The 13,579-nt window shown below is 43.8% G+C and overlaps 1 protein-coding gene across 2 annotated transcripts in view; it reads right to left on the bottom strand.

The window, feature by feature from the left end:
• Positions 1-13,579, bottom strand: part of GNAS (GNAS complex locus) — a 250,293-nt gene that overhangs the window by 84,670 nt on the left and 152,044 nt on the right. Inside the window, exon 1 of one of the 2 annotated variants that reach the window (XM_088442489.1) lies at positions 5,538-6,640. The exons of the other annotated variant lie outside the window; for it this stretch is intronic. Coding sequence (XP_088298615.1) covers positions 5,538-5,676 — 139 coding nt within the window. The 5' untranslated portion in view covers positions 5,677-6,640. Of the gene's footprint in view, positions 1-5,537; positions 6,641-13,579 lie in introns of those variants that run through there. 2 annotated transcript variants of the gene reach the window in all.

Here is a 13,579-nt window from a genome sequence, read left to right as displayed (position 1 = left end):
TCTATAGGTGTGTATGCAGCCTAAGGGCAACCAGCCGATCGCCCGTCCACATGCTGCAGGGACCCAGTAGTGAGTGATAGCTCAACTGGGCGGGCAACCTTAAATGCCCACCCAGTTGTGTCGTCAGGCCCAACACATCTGGTGGACGATTGGCAAGTGTGTATAGACTTATGAATAGTTAGGAAAGTTGGCCTAGTGTGTACCCAGCTTAAGGGGGCAATTCACTTGTTTATGTTGCAGCAACTAATGGCCATCCAATGTTGCATTTCAATTTGTTTGGGCGCCCATTATCTCGCTCGGGTAATTAGAAAAGGTTTAGCTGTAAACCGGCAAAACTTATCTTAAGTCCAGGTTAGGGTGTCCAAAACCAGGATCTATCCTACATTTCTGCTAGTCTCCACAAAAAGGGGTGAGCAGAAGTGCCGATGGCTGTTCGAGCCCTAACGGAGCAACAATTTAGCAAAAAACAACTGAATCGCCCCCTTAAATTAAAACCTGTGTGGCATTTAGACTGCCTATGCACAACTTTGGTAAACATGGAGAACGTGGCATCGCTCTGTATCCAGCAGTGATCATAATGTCAAAGAAACACCCCAGTCCCCTAACTAAACTGAGCTGTCCAATAACCACAGTAGTACTCATCAAGAATATGAATTAAATAATTTTATAGAACCACAATAGAAATAATGAAGGGTAGACATGGCTGTCACCAGCTGTCTTAGCATTCTACAGTAGTTTCTTTTTCAGTTACAGTCTCTCCTCATTCCAAGCGCACCATACCACTAGTAGCTACACAAAAATGGCAACCACCAAAGGCTGCTTTAAGATCGGTGGCTGATAAAGATTATGCCTTACAGTAGTCACACATTTACCCCACCAGTGGCTACAAATTCTATTTCACCAACTTATGCATTACATGTTCTCCAAACATTTAAGTAGGCTAAATTGGGTAGGATAATGTTTAATTTGGTGGCACAGAGGTTAGCATTATTGCATAGGTGTTTGCCTTATCGTCTGTACTGCCTGTCACCATCATTCCACTCTGGAGTTCAGGTGCCCCAACACCCTTTATTTGTGACAATTGCACTAATTTATACCTATGGTTTTATATTTAACATATTTTATAGGTAATCTGTGCATATTCTGTGTGCTTACATAGAACTCATACACACTTAAGGATGCATCAATAAATAATTAATAATTTTCTGTAGTCAGTATAGATTATAGTTCCAGTCAATATTGTTCGGTTTATTGCCACCAGATCCATCAATTCACTATACTGCGCTGTCTTTCTTCTCCATTGTTTTACTATGTGTGTCAAGTTTATACTTGTGTATTTTCCCATTTGGTCATTTCACTATACTATACTTTATTTCTAAAACACCAACACATATTAGAGAAACACTTTACATTATAGGGACCATAATATAAAGTAACATCTTCATAATAAAAGTTATTTGGGTCATGATCCAAATCAGCACAGATGGTGTAATTATTAGCATTACTGCCTCACAGAACTGAAGTCATGGGTTCGATTCCCATTATGGCCCTGTGTGGAGTTTGTAAATTCTCCTGTGCTTGTGTGCGTTTCCTCTTGGTACTCCGGTCTCCTCCAAAAATATACTGGTAGGTTAATTGGCCCCCAATATAAATGAACCCTAGTGTGTATGTGTGTGAGCATGTGGTAGGGAAAATAGACTGTAAGCTTCACTGGGGCAGGGACTGATGTGAATGGCCAAATATTCTGTGTAAAGCGCTGTGGAATGTGCACTATATAAATAACGGATAACGAAACCCTCAATATAAATTGCTCCAACTATGGGCCGTATTCAATTAGAAGTGAGCAGTTTTCCGTGGAAAAGTATCGCGGATCGGGGCTTTTCGCGTGGTTGGAACTTATCTCCAAATTCCAGCGGGTTTTCGCCTATGTGGAAACTCAATTCAATGTAATAGGCGAAAAGATTCGCCCAATAATAGCAGGAAAAAAAGAAGTGCAACATTTTTATTTTGGGGTGCAAACATGGGGAAACCACTCAGAACCTTTGGGGCAGTGCCCCAAAGGAAAACTGTGTCAAAAAATCCAGGGAATAAGCTTACCACCCCAAAAAAGTACTTTCATTTTTGGGGCAAACAAGCATAAAAACTAGCAAAATAGTCTTCTTAGGTAGGTCTGCAAGGATGGGTCAGGTGTGTTTGGGATTGCAGGTGCACGCAACAGGTGCGTCTATCACGGTTTTTTAAACTTCACTTTAGAGATTTTAAAAGATGCTAGTACCTATTTTCAAGTACCCCAAATTTGACTGAACTACTTATTTACACCAAAAAATACTGCTTAATGCCATTCTTCACCACTTTTACAATGATGCTAAGAACAAGAATTGCAAACAACTTCAGTACCCCAAATAGTTTTATTAGGGCTATTGGAACACTTCGACATTGATCCCCAATGTTAGAGCATCTTTTTGGGGGGTTCTGACAGTCTTTTTAGCCTGTTTGTACATTCGCTGCTTGCCGTTTTCGCCTGGTTAGTAATTGAATAGGGCGATAAGCAGGGATGTGCACGATAAGGTTACGCGTCCAAAACACGGGATGTAGGCGAAAAGTTGGGTAGGCGGAACTTTTTCGCCGACGCGATAGTAATTGAATAGGGTCCTATATGTTCAGGCTTCCTAGAACAGTATTAGAAGAAGGCAGTGTGAGAAAATGCATCTAAGTTGTTTAAAACAAACGCATACTATAAAAGATAAAAATATATTTTGTTGTATTTTCATATTACGTTTTTAATTATCAACAAAATAATCATTCTGACTACTTACAAGATTGACTGGTGATGTTTTTTTTCCCACCACATCTTTAGAAAACGTATGTTTTCTTGTCTGAGATCAAAATCATTTCAGTGATAAACTAATGTATAAATCACAATAAAAAGGTTTCAATATTTCTCCTAAATAAACTGGTACATGTATGACAGATAGTACATGAACGGAGAAGGGTCAAGGCGAGGGTCTTTAGATCTGATGCCTATTCACAAACTTTAACCATGATGATTAATATGTGTTTTTGAGCCTCTCACAGGACAAAGATATTTGACTGAAATCACTGATCCACATGTGCACACTTTATAAAGACAGGCATTGTAAACAAAGCTCGACTTAGAGCTTGAGAACCTAATCCTAGTGTGCAAATCTACTAATTACATATATAGTACTCACCTCTAGTATAAAGTCTGAGAATGAAACGTTTAATGTCACCTACACAAAACAAATTTGAAATAATTTACAAACTACCTACATTTTAAATGAGTTGCTATTTAGGAGTTTAGTTTCAACGTAGGAAAGAGTACACCCTAAATTTTAAATATACTCCCCTGATTCAGACTTCAAATGCATCAGCCTACATGGGTAACAATATTGCGTATTCCCAGCAAATAAAAAAAAGTCTAGTAGTAGGAATGTCCTTTAGCTACTTTCAGGTAACATTCTGCTTCAATTTTACTCTACACATCGGGGGATGATGATGAGTTGAACATGTCTGCCACAACAGCAACCGTATTGCGTTCACAGAACTAATTGCAGATATTTGCTCAGATGCACAGTAGTTACATTTCTATGACCAGACCGCCTCTATCAGTACACATGGGGTAAAATAGGTCTGAAACAGGTGTATTTACATGAACAACTCTGCAAAGCCCGCAATTACAGTGACACGCCCTCACTGAACAGTGCTTACGTGAGAAGGCCTAGTTACAACACAGTTCTGCCTACTCAGTTGCAAGTAGAGATGTGACTGAAATGCATGTAAAACTGCAACGCCAGAAAGTGTGTACTCCTGATTCTGACGCAAGTACAGTACTAAAGGATGCAAGACAAATGGACCAGCATTCAACTCTGTATCAGCCACATTGTAACTCCAGGCTAATTTTTCATTTGGTGGTGACCTAAACAAGACTACCAAGCCCAACACTCCACTTTTGGTGGTTTACTCTACAAGAACCACCATTACCCAGTGCACCAACACTATTTCTCTGCTCACCACGTAAGCCATGTTTTATTTATTGACAAAATATTGATAAATTACTCTTTCCAGAGTGCAGATTTGCCCTGCAGGAGAGTGAAAGCAGCAATCCCCATAGAAAAGTATAACTGTTAAGTATAAAACAGTGCTTTGTCATAACAAGCCACTATCCATATATTAGGAAAGACATTTGTTAGGTTATATAAAACCATATTATTTCACTTTCAAGGGTACTTGTGATATGCTCACTCTGGAGGGAACCAATATTCAGCATATCCACAAGCTTGTGGCATCACTGAGGCCATCAACTAGAAATATTGGTTCAGTGTGTAAAATTGCTGCCTCCATCACATACAGGTGACATGTACACTCTAAAAGCACAGAAACAAAATATATTTGATGAATGTCTATTAGAACCTTTAGCCCACAACTCTTACATTAATAGAAGGCAGCACAAATAGAGCATTACTGTGAATCAGAGTGTACTTATTGGTTTGTGTGGAGGGGGCTACAAATCGGGAAACACTGGTATGTCAAGACAAGGCTTAAAGCAGTTTTAGGGGTTCTGTAGAAAGACTTACAGAAAGTTATATAAACAAAGGCCAATAAAAAACTAGTTTAAAGAGTAAAGTACTGCCTAAAACTTGTTATACACCTACTTACATTAAAATAATGCACCACAATATCTTAGAAGTACACTAAACACAGAGAGAGCTGTGAACGTACAAGCTGTAATAAAAGATCTTACAATCAGCTCAAAGGTATTTATCTGTGACCCAGTATTGCTGGTTACTTTAGAAGGGCCACAAAGCTCCAGCAGTTATTCCAGTTTAACCACCTGAGCATTGTGAGCTCCCAAAAATATGTCAGTCTTGCGCTACTATCTGAAGTGAAGGAATAAGAGCAGTGTTATAAACAGGTGAAATAAGGTGCTTACAATTTTGCGAAAGAAATGGGGTGGGAGTAGATATAGTTAGGCAGTTTATTCATCTGACATTCTAGGGGGAGGAGACATAGTGATGTTAAAGATTGTAGCATTTTGGGGGACATCAACAAGCCAGTTAACTTTACGGGGATGTCAGTGCCTGTAAAAGGATAACAGTCATGCACATATTGTAGGAGCATGGGACTTTTACATTTGACAATTTCATGGCATTTTTGCTAGTTAGACAATGAATGTAAAAAAAGACAACAAGCAGTCAGTGTAACATTGGTAACAAGTCAGCAAGATTAGAAGAAATTACAAATACATCTGCTAACTGTATGTGACGTAATGAGGTAGTAGCAAACCTGGGGATGGGGGTGTAATAAATGTTCTGTGAGCAGTGCACAGGCGTTACAAGCCAGCTGCCATACATCATAGCCCCAGCACCTCCATTACAGCCAGGGAACCTCTCACAGGGTTTTGGGGACACGGTGGGGTATGAGTATCAGTGTGTATGTGTGTGTGTGTGTGTGTGTATATATATATAGGGGTGAGTGTAGAGTAGTGCGTTGGTGGAGCCCCACCCTGCCCCTCTCACCCAGCAGCAGCAGCCTGTGCGTGGCCCGGTACACCTGCTTGTCCTTCTGCAGTTGCTTCTCGATCTTCTTGTTGGCCTCCCGCTGCGCCTTCTCCTCATTGCGCTGGTCCTCCGTCTTACTGTTCCCCAGGCAGCCCATCCTGCTCCCCTGCACAGCCAGCCGCCACTGGTAACACTCCCCCAGTCAGGGCCCGCAGCCGCACCGAACACCCCCGCCTACCGCTCACCGCCACCAGCAGGCCAGCCTCCGCCTTTAGGAAAAGCCGCACTGGACGGAGGAGGCAAAACAAACAAGTAGGCCGCGGCCCTCCCTCACACACCGGGGCGAGAGGCTCACACGATAAAATCCCGATAAAAGAGCGGAGCGCAGCGCGGCCGCCCGGGGCAGGAACTCCGCTAATCAGCCCGAGTGGTCACTCATTAGTGGCGGCTGTGCGGGGGTCACACGCCCCCGAATTAACCATTGGCAGCGGCCCCTGATAGCGGCGAGGAGAGGGGAGATGTCAGGGAGCCTCCCCCTCTCCAGCTCTTCCTGTCTTAAAATGGTCGCCCGGTATCTCCTCCTCTCAGTGTCTGATCGCACGGGGGGAGCCGGGGGCACTGGGGGGAGCACCCCGCTATCTGGCAGCGATCAGGGCTGGGCCCCCCCGCGGTGCTTGGGGTGCGGGGATGCGGCCGGGTGACGGGCGGCGCTGCTGGTGTTAATTAGAGACCCCCGGGAACAGGACCCCCGGGTAAGAGCCCCCTGGCCTTGTGAGCATGGGAGGAGAGCAGAGGGTGTTCCCCGGGTAACAGGCCGCACACCCCGGGCCCAGGTTCTTTAATCCTCCGGGTGTTGCAGGGGGGCTGGTGGGGGGGATTATCCTGATTATTGGGGTGTCCGTGTCCCCGGTGATTTCCGATCCTCCTGCCGTACAGGACCCCCTTCCTCTGTGCGCCGTGTCCTCCCCCCGCAGAGGGGAAGCGGGGGCCCCTGGCTGTCTTCCTGGGCGGGGGATGTTGGGGTGTCCCGGTCCCTGCTGGGTGAAGGAGGGGTGCTGCTGCTGCTTGCAGTATTTTGCTCTATTTCTCACGGCTGGGAAATAAGGGCTGAGACATGGGGTGGGGCAAACCTCACACTGCACTCTGGGAACTGGGATTCACATGATGTGATGAGACGTCAGGACCTGTACCCACACCAGGCGCCCTCTTCAAACTAGCAGCAACAGTCTGGATTACAGTATATACACAGCTCCCCCCCCCAACTATAAACTGAGCCCCCCTAGTATCGTATATACAGGTTTTCATGTGCGACAATGGAAACTGTAAGATATGCACCAGGTGCCCTCTTTCAATTGCAGTAGATACAGTGTACACATACAGTTCCCCCCCAACACCACTATCATAATGCATTTGAGTACCACACACACTTTTGTACACACAGGTCTCCCAGTCTGAGAACAGGGAATCACTACATTAATGTTGAGACTTAAGGACCAGATGTCCATTTCAAACTAGTGCAGAATATACAGACCCCATATACAAGTCTTCCTGTGTGAGAACAGGCACAAAATAGTTGCAAGATGTCAAGGCCTGCCTCTATCTGGCACCTTCTTTAGTTCACATTGTTTGTACACTATAGCAAGTATACCAAAGTCACCTGATAATATAAACTGAACCCTTGGTACATCTCCCTGTCTGAGAACAAGGATGTCACCTCAGGACCTGTTTCTACTAGGTGTCTTCTTTAAACTAGTATAGTACATACAGTGGATGCACACAGCTCTCTGATAATATAAACAGAGCCCCCCTACTCAATTTACACACATGTCCCCCTATTTGAAAACCACATAAAGATGAGACATAAGGAACTGTATCGACTAGACATCCATTTGAAATGAATACAGTGAACTGTAAACCTAGCCCCCAACATATAGTGCACACGTCTCCCTATCTAGGAACAGGAAACATGTAATGATGAGACATCAGGCCTACTTGCACTTGATGCCCTCTTTAAATGAGTACAGTAAATACAATGTACACACATTCTCATCAGCAATTATAGTAAATAAAGTGTATATACATATACCACATAATAATCCCATGTTCATTACAGGTCTTTGTGACTAAGACCAGGAAACCACATAATGATGAGACATCAGGAGCTGTCTCCACTTTAAACTAGTACAGTATACATTGCGCACACAGCCGCCTTATAATAAAATCTGAGACACCATCCCCTATGGTAGATACAGGATAGGGTACCACACAAGGATGAGATGTCGGGACCTGTGTCCATCAGACACCCTCTTTAAACTAGTACAATATATAGTGTACACACAGCTCCCTGTTAATATAATTAGAACTGCTCCCCATCATAAATGCATGTCAAGCTGTCTGAACACAGGGAACCACATAATGAATGGACTAAGGGATCTACAGTAGTTCCAGCCGAAACCCTCTTTAATGTAATGGAGTATATAAATTGGGGGGAGAGGGTTAATAAACTTAAATCCTGTGCCTCATTAAAAACACACAGGTGCTTCTCTCTGAGAGCTCAGGGCTGGTAAGCCCAGACCCCCAGGTACTTTCTTCAATCTAGGACAGTATTTGAAATATATATACAGCACCCTGATCATTTAAAAGTGCCAATGGACTGAGCTGTGGTCTGTCGCATAGGGAGTTTCAGCTTTAACATCAATTGAAATATGGATCATGGATATCTGTGATAAAGTATATGACACAGATACAGAAATAAAGAACAAAGCTCCTGGGCGGACAAGAAGAAAACTACACATGATCAACAGAGCAGTCACTAGGAGTATTGTAGGGCTCATGCTGAGTTCATGGTACAACCATTTGCTTAACATATAAACTATACTATGTATGCCGACAAAAAAAAAAGAAAAACTGTATGGCTACGGATGTATGCAGATTTGGCACTTGTGCCTCCATACACTTAGAGATGCTGGATAAAAGAGGATAGGGGCATGCAAACGTAGCCAGAGTACAGTAAGAGCATGTTTGCATAATAGCGAACTGAGGCCACACAGAAACCCATATATATCTGTCAACCGTATCATTGGACCTGATGTAGTTGCACACTGATGATGATGACGGTCACCAGCACCCGCTACCTGATTGTGATTGGCTGATTGCGAATTCAACTTGGAAATTCTTTGAGCATGTATATATTATTGTTTTAAATTAATATCTTAGCTGCTTTTATCCATACATGAGAAGGAAGATTATACTATTATATTATACTATTTAACCTACAGCAGATACAAATTTTGCTGTCAAAACAAATGTTAAAAAAATTAATTTTGTGCTGATAACCTGGTAGGGTGCAAGTACATGTGACAAACCTGATGCATATGCTATTGGCGGAGATGTTGATGCATCTTCTGATGCTCGCGTCTTAGCATATGGGCGTAAGTACGCTATTCTTACATCCAGCTTTTCAGCGTTTTTTAAAATACCTATGCATCCAATACATCATCAGCCCCTGTGTGTTTATATCCACAGGTATGAATGGAACAGGTAGTCTCCGATGCAAGGTAAACATGGGCTTGCCTCACTATGTTGTAAATAAGTATGTTATATGCACAGACCTGTCCGACAGATCTGATAATTTGTGAGCGGCAAGTCAGCCGCATCAGGCAGTGTATGTGCTGCCCCTGGCTGAGCGACTGACATTGCCCCTGTTCATCACAGGGTAGGAAGGTAGGAAATGGAGAGAGTTTCCTCCACAGGGGAGGAAGCCAGATATTGTGTGGCCAATGGTCATACACTATGATATGTCGACTGTCATCATTAAGTAGATTTTAACCAGGTCGACATTAATCATGCCAACATGTTAGAATGTCAACATATTGTCCCTGGGGGCCCAGTGGTGACTAACCTGCGCCTGACGGCAGCAGCGAGTCCAGTGCGACTTCTGGGTCCCGGAGGTTATATAACTGTGACTTCTAGGTCAGAGCTGTGATCCTCTGGCGTTCTCGTGAGAATTTCTTCCCTATCCCTAAACCCCCCACCTGCAGCCTAAACCTAATGACAACATTATGACAATGTCGACGTAATAACTGTTGACATTGTGGTGCTGCCATTATGAATGTCGACATTGTAACTGTCGATCTATTGACTACATCCCCTGTGAAATATCTCCACAATATCTGCTGGGTGTCAGATAAAATGTCTGTCCGTCTGACAGTGTATGCCCAGCATAATTCCTGGTGATTGATTGGCTGATTATTGGTTCATTCAATAAAATGGCTAGGCATGTATGCTGTCTGAATGCACTTACTACCATTATGTGGCATAAATATGGGCTAATATCAATGAAGGGGTTTAATGTAGAGTATTTTTTTCCAGTATTTTACCAATGACTGTCAACAATACAATATTTACAAATAACCAAAGACAAATAATATATTCAAACTAAAAATACTTTCAGCATTGCTGTACCTTATTCAAATAATCACTATATATTTTTTTGTAAACCAGACATTTTAAGGCTTAAAGTAACTCTGTGCTGTGTGCACTTACTAATGTGACAGACTGCACCAAGGGTTAATGCCTGCCATAGAGCTACCGGAACATATTGGCAGCTCATTTAAAGGCATAATTATAATTTAGCAACAGATAAATGAGAGCCCATGAGACTCTCCGCTATCACTGGCAGGTGAATAGGTTTGGAGGGAATTGCAAGAACATCCCCAAATGAATTGTGTAAACATGAAGTGTCTCATTCCAACCCCAAAGGATACGTGCCACTTACAGTCCAGGGATTTCCTCACACTGATGTGAGAGGAGCCTTTTGGATCCCCTGGTGCTGCACACAATTCAGAGCAAATGTTGTCATACCCTGTTTATGAAGAATTCATTGAAATTGATATGTCCTACCACTATGGCCGAAAAATTCTGAGTGAGTTATTCGTATGTGTATTATATTGTTGCACGGTATTTCAATAACATGTTAGAAAAAATATCCGTACACATACGTCCATATGCAGATTCAGTCAAGTCTTACACTTGCTGCTCATTATACATGGGGAAGCATCAAACTACAGTAATGGTGTGTTAATGTAACTCCAATACTCTGCCGCAAATACAGTACGCCAGTTAGGAGCTGCAAAGATCCTCGCTGATAGTCAGCATAGACCTTTGCAGTGTCAGAAAGAAGGTTTAAATAAAGTGGATTCCTTATAGCCGATTAGCATATTTGTGGATGAAGGATTAAGGATACTTTATTTAAATAAGGGATTGTTTCACTGTCTGTTTTTTTATAGGTCTCACAGGTATTCTGCAAACAGAAGCTTGCCCTGGTATCCACTGGTTTGCTAGCTCTTGTAGTTCCACAAGAGCCAACATACCCAAGCTGTTTATGGCTGCCAGGGCTTGCTGGGACCAATACGGTCATATACAAATATGGTTTTGGCTTAGCCTTTTTAACCTTAACATTTTACTAGCTGGAGTACCCGGCGTTTCCCGGTTTGAAGACTGGACCCTGCAGCCTTAATTTTTTTTTACATTCTCCTCGCCTATAACCTGGATTACTATGCAAATTAGTGCAGGCAGGTGTATTCTCATACCGTTTGGAATGAGGTATATCAGGAACAGATTGACTTACAGAACAGAAATCAGTATAGCTTCCAAAATCACTTGAGTTTCAGAAATCTGCAGAACAGAGGTGGTGATTCAGCTGCGGACAGATATGCTATCACAGCTGCTAACATGTTAGCAGTGGTGATAGCTGTAATATACAGCAGGAGACATCACACCTCCTGCATGCATTACTGATCCGAGTTGCATCCACGGATCCAGCATCAGATCATCTGCGATCCCTGCAGCCGGCTAAGTGACCATGGCATCATGCAAGCCAGCTGCCAGAAATTTGTAAAAGAGGCCAGGAAATCCCTGTCAACCGACTGAGATCCTGTCCTTTCCGCTCCCCCCAATGGCGGTGAGACGCCACTGTTTTGTGAAACGGAGACCATTGCGCTATCTCCTTGCCCAGAAATGGCAGCAGATTCACTGACAGTTTGCTGCCGGACTGCATGCAGGATCGCAGACCAGTCGCACTCCTGCACAGTACAGGTTGGGTGCATGCGCAGATTCAAAATAATCATAAATCTGTGTGATTCCTGTCACTGCATTCACAGCTGAATCACCCCCTGAAATCAGTCATGTATGTAGCTGTTTGAAAAGTGATATAACAGCGATTTGGAAAAAATGAGAGTGTGACAGTGTGTGTATGAAGCCAGCCCCTCAGCCCCAGAACTTGTGTAATTTAAGAGTGTCCCAGTTTTATGGGATTATGTGACAGTGTGTGGCCCTTACGAAGTGAAAACCTAGGCCCTCATTCAGAGCCGTACGCTCTGAGCAGAGCGCATGCTCTGAATGAGGGCCGCCCTCCATAATTATGGAGCGTCCACCTGGACGCTCGTATAGCTGTGGGTCACCACCCACAGCCTATACGAGCGTGCAGTTTGATGGTCGCGATGGTCTTGACCATCGCGACCATCGAAACTGCGAGCCGGAGCCTGCGGTTGAGGTTTTCAACCACAAGGCCCGGAGTGATTTTGGCTCTATCAGAGCCAAAATCACTCCCACTGACATCACTAGTGATGTCAGTAGGCCGGCTTCTGACGGTAGGCGTTCCCTTGGGAACGCCCCCGTCAGGGAGGCACGCCCCCGGCACGCCCACCAAAGGGGGCGTGCTGTCAATCAACATCGACAGCATGCCCCCTTTGATCAGACACAATGAGCGAAGGACTTTCCTTCGCTCGTCGCGTCTGGCGCATGCGCACGACGGAGCTCCCGCCGTCGTGCGCATGCGCAGTGCACATCATCGACCCACTTGCGAGCGGACAGCCGCTTGCGAGTGGGTCTGAATCAGGCGCCTAATCCTGATTAAACTACAGCACTATGCCAAATATGGTGGAGCTAGGTACAAAACTCTGGCCGTGCATAAAGGAGAGACAGACAGACGCACACACTTTCTATCTTATTATATAAATTAACCCATGTGTGTTGGGAGGAGCTTCCAGCACAGGAGCGTTATTTTTCTCTCTAAGGGGTGGTAACTTTTTATTTTAGTGTTACCCATTCAAATAAAATAATCCACCCGAGCTGGCTGTGTCTCACTTTGACAGGGGGACCCCATGATGCGTGTTTTCTTGTTATAGTGTGACCAGCCTACAATGGATTAGCACTAGATGTGGCTTTTGCAGGGGGAACTCACTCTGTTCATCTGGCAAAGAGCCCAGGATATAAGTGCTGGTGCTTGGATCACTTTTAGGGGAGAGGGCAGACCAGTTTTTATTTACATTTTTACAAATTTAAACACCATTCACTATTCATCTTCTCCAGTATCTTGCCACATCATGTTAAGCTTAAAGTGTATCATACATTTTAAATGAATCGTCATGCAGCAGACACATTTAAAATGATTTGTTGTGTCACATATGTAGCTGTAAGTAAAACCCCTTGTTTATCTGGTGGACTTCGGGCGTGATTCAGAGATGTACGCTAATGCATTCGCAACTGTGATCTCTTACGGATCCCAATTACTAAAATATGCTAATGCCTTGCAAAGCTTAGCCGATCATAGAGACACCCACTGCTGCCTTCTCATATCTGTCCAACAACGTGCAACAGCATAAACATCGGTAACACCGATGCACATCGGCCAGTCACACATCATGTAAGTCAAGTCTGACCAGCCGCAAACGCTGCAGCTCTCCTGACACGCTGAGGAGCTCTCATGCTGCAAAGGTAAATGCAGTGGTTAATTTATGCACGCCCATGCAATGGCATTTAAACAGTCAGGCCTGCTTCTTACTAACCACCCTCAAACGCTGACTGCCTGTCACTCATTTTGTTGTTGAGTGGTTCTTATACGGGAAAGTAATCGCAATGAAATCGCTGCATGTGCGCAGTGCGGCTTTTTGCGCATGCACATTTGCAAACAATCACTCAATCTGCAAAAATATCAGCATTGTGCAAATCTCTGAATCAGGCCCTTTATACACTGGTTCTGAATTTCTACCTATACAAGC

This window comes from Taudactylus pleione, unplaced genomic scaffold (assembly GCF_031769625.1).
Source record: "Taudactylus pleione unplaced genomic scaffold, aTauple2 ptg000018l, whole genome shotgun sequence".
Taxonomy (NCBI): domain Eukaryota; kingdom Metazoa; phylum Chordata; class Amphibia; order Anura; family Myobatrachidae; genus Taudactylus; species Taudactylus pleione.
Note: the sequence above shows the minus strand (reverse complement) of the source record. Positions and strands in the feature narration are given on the sequence as shown.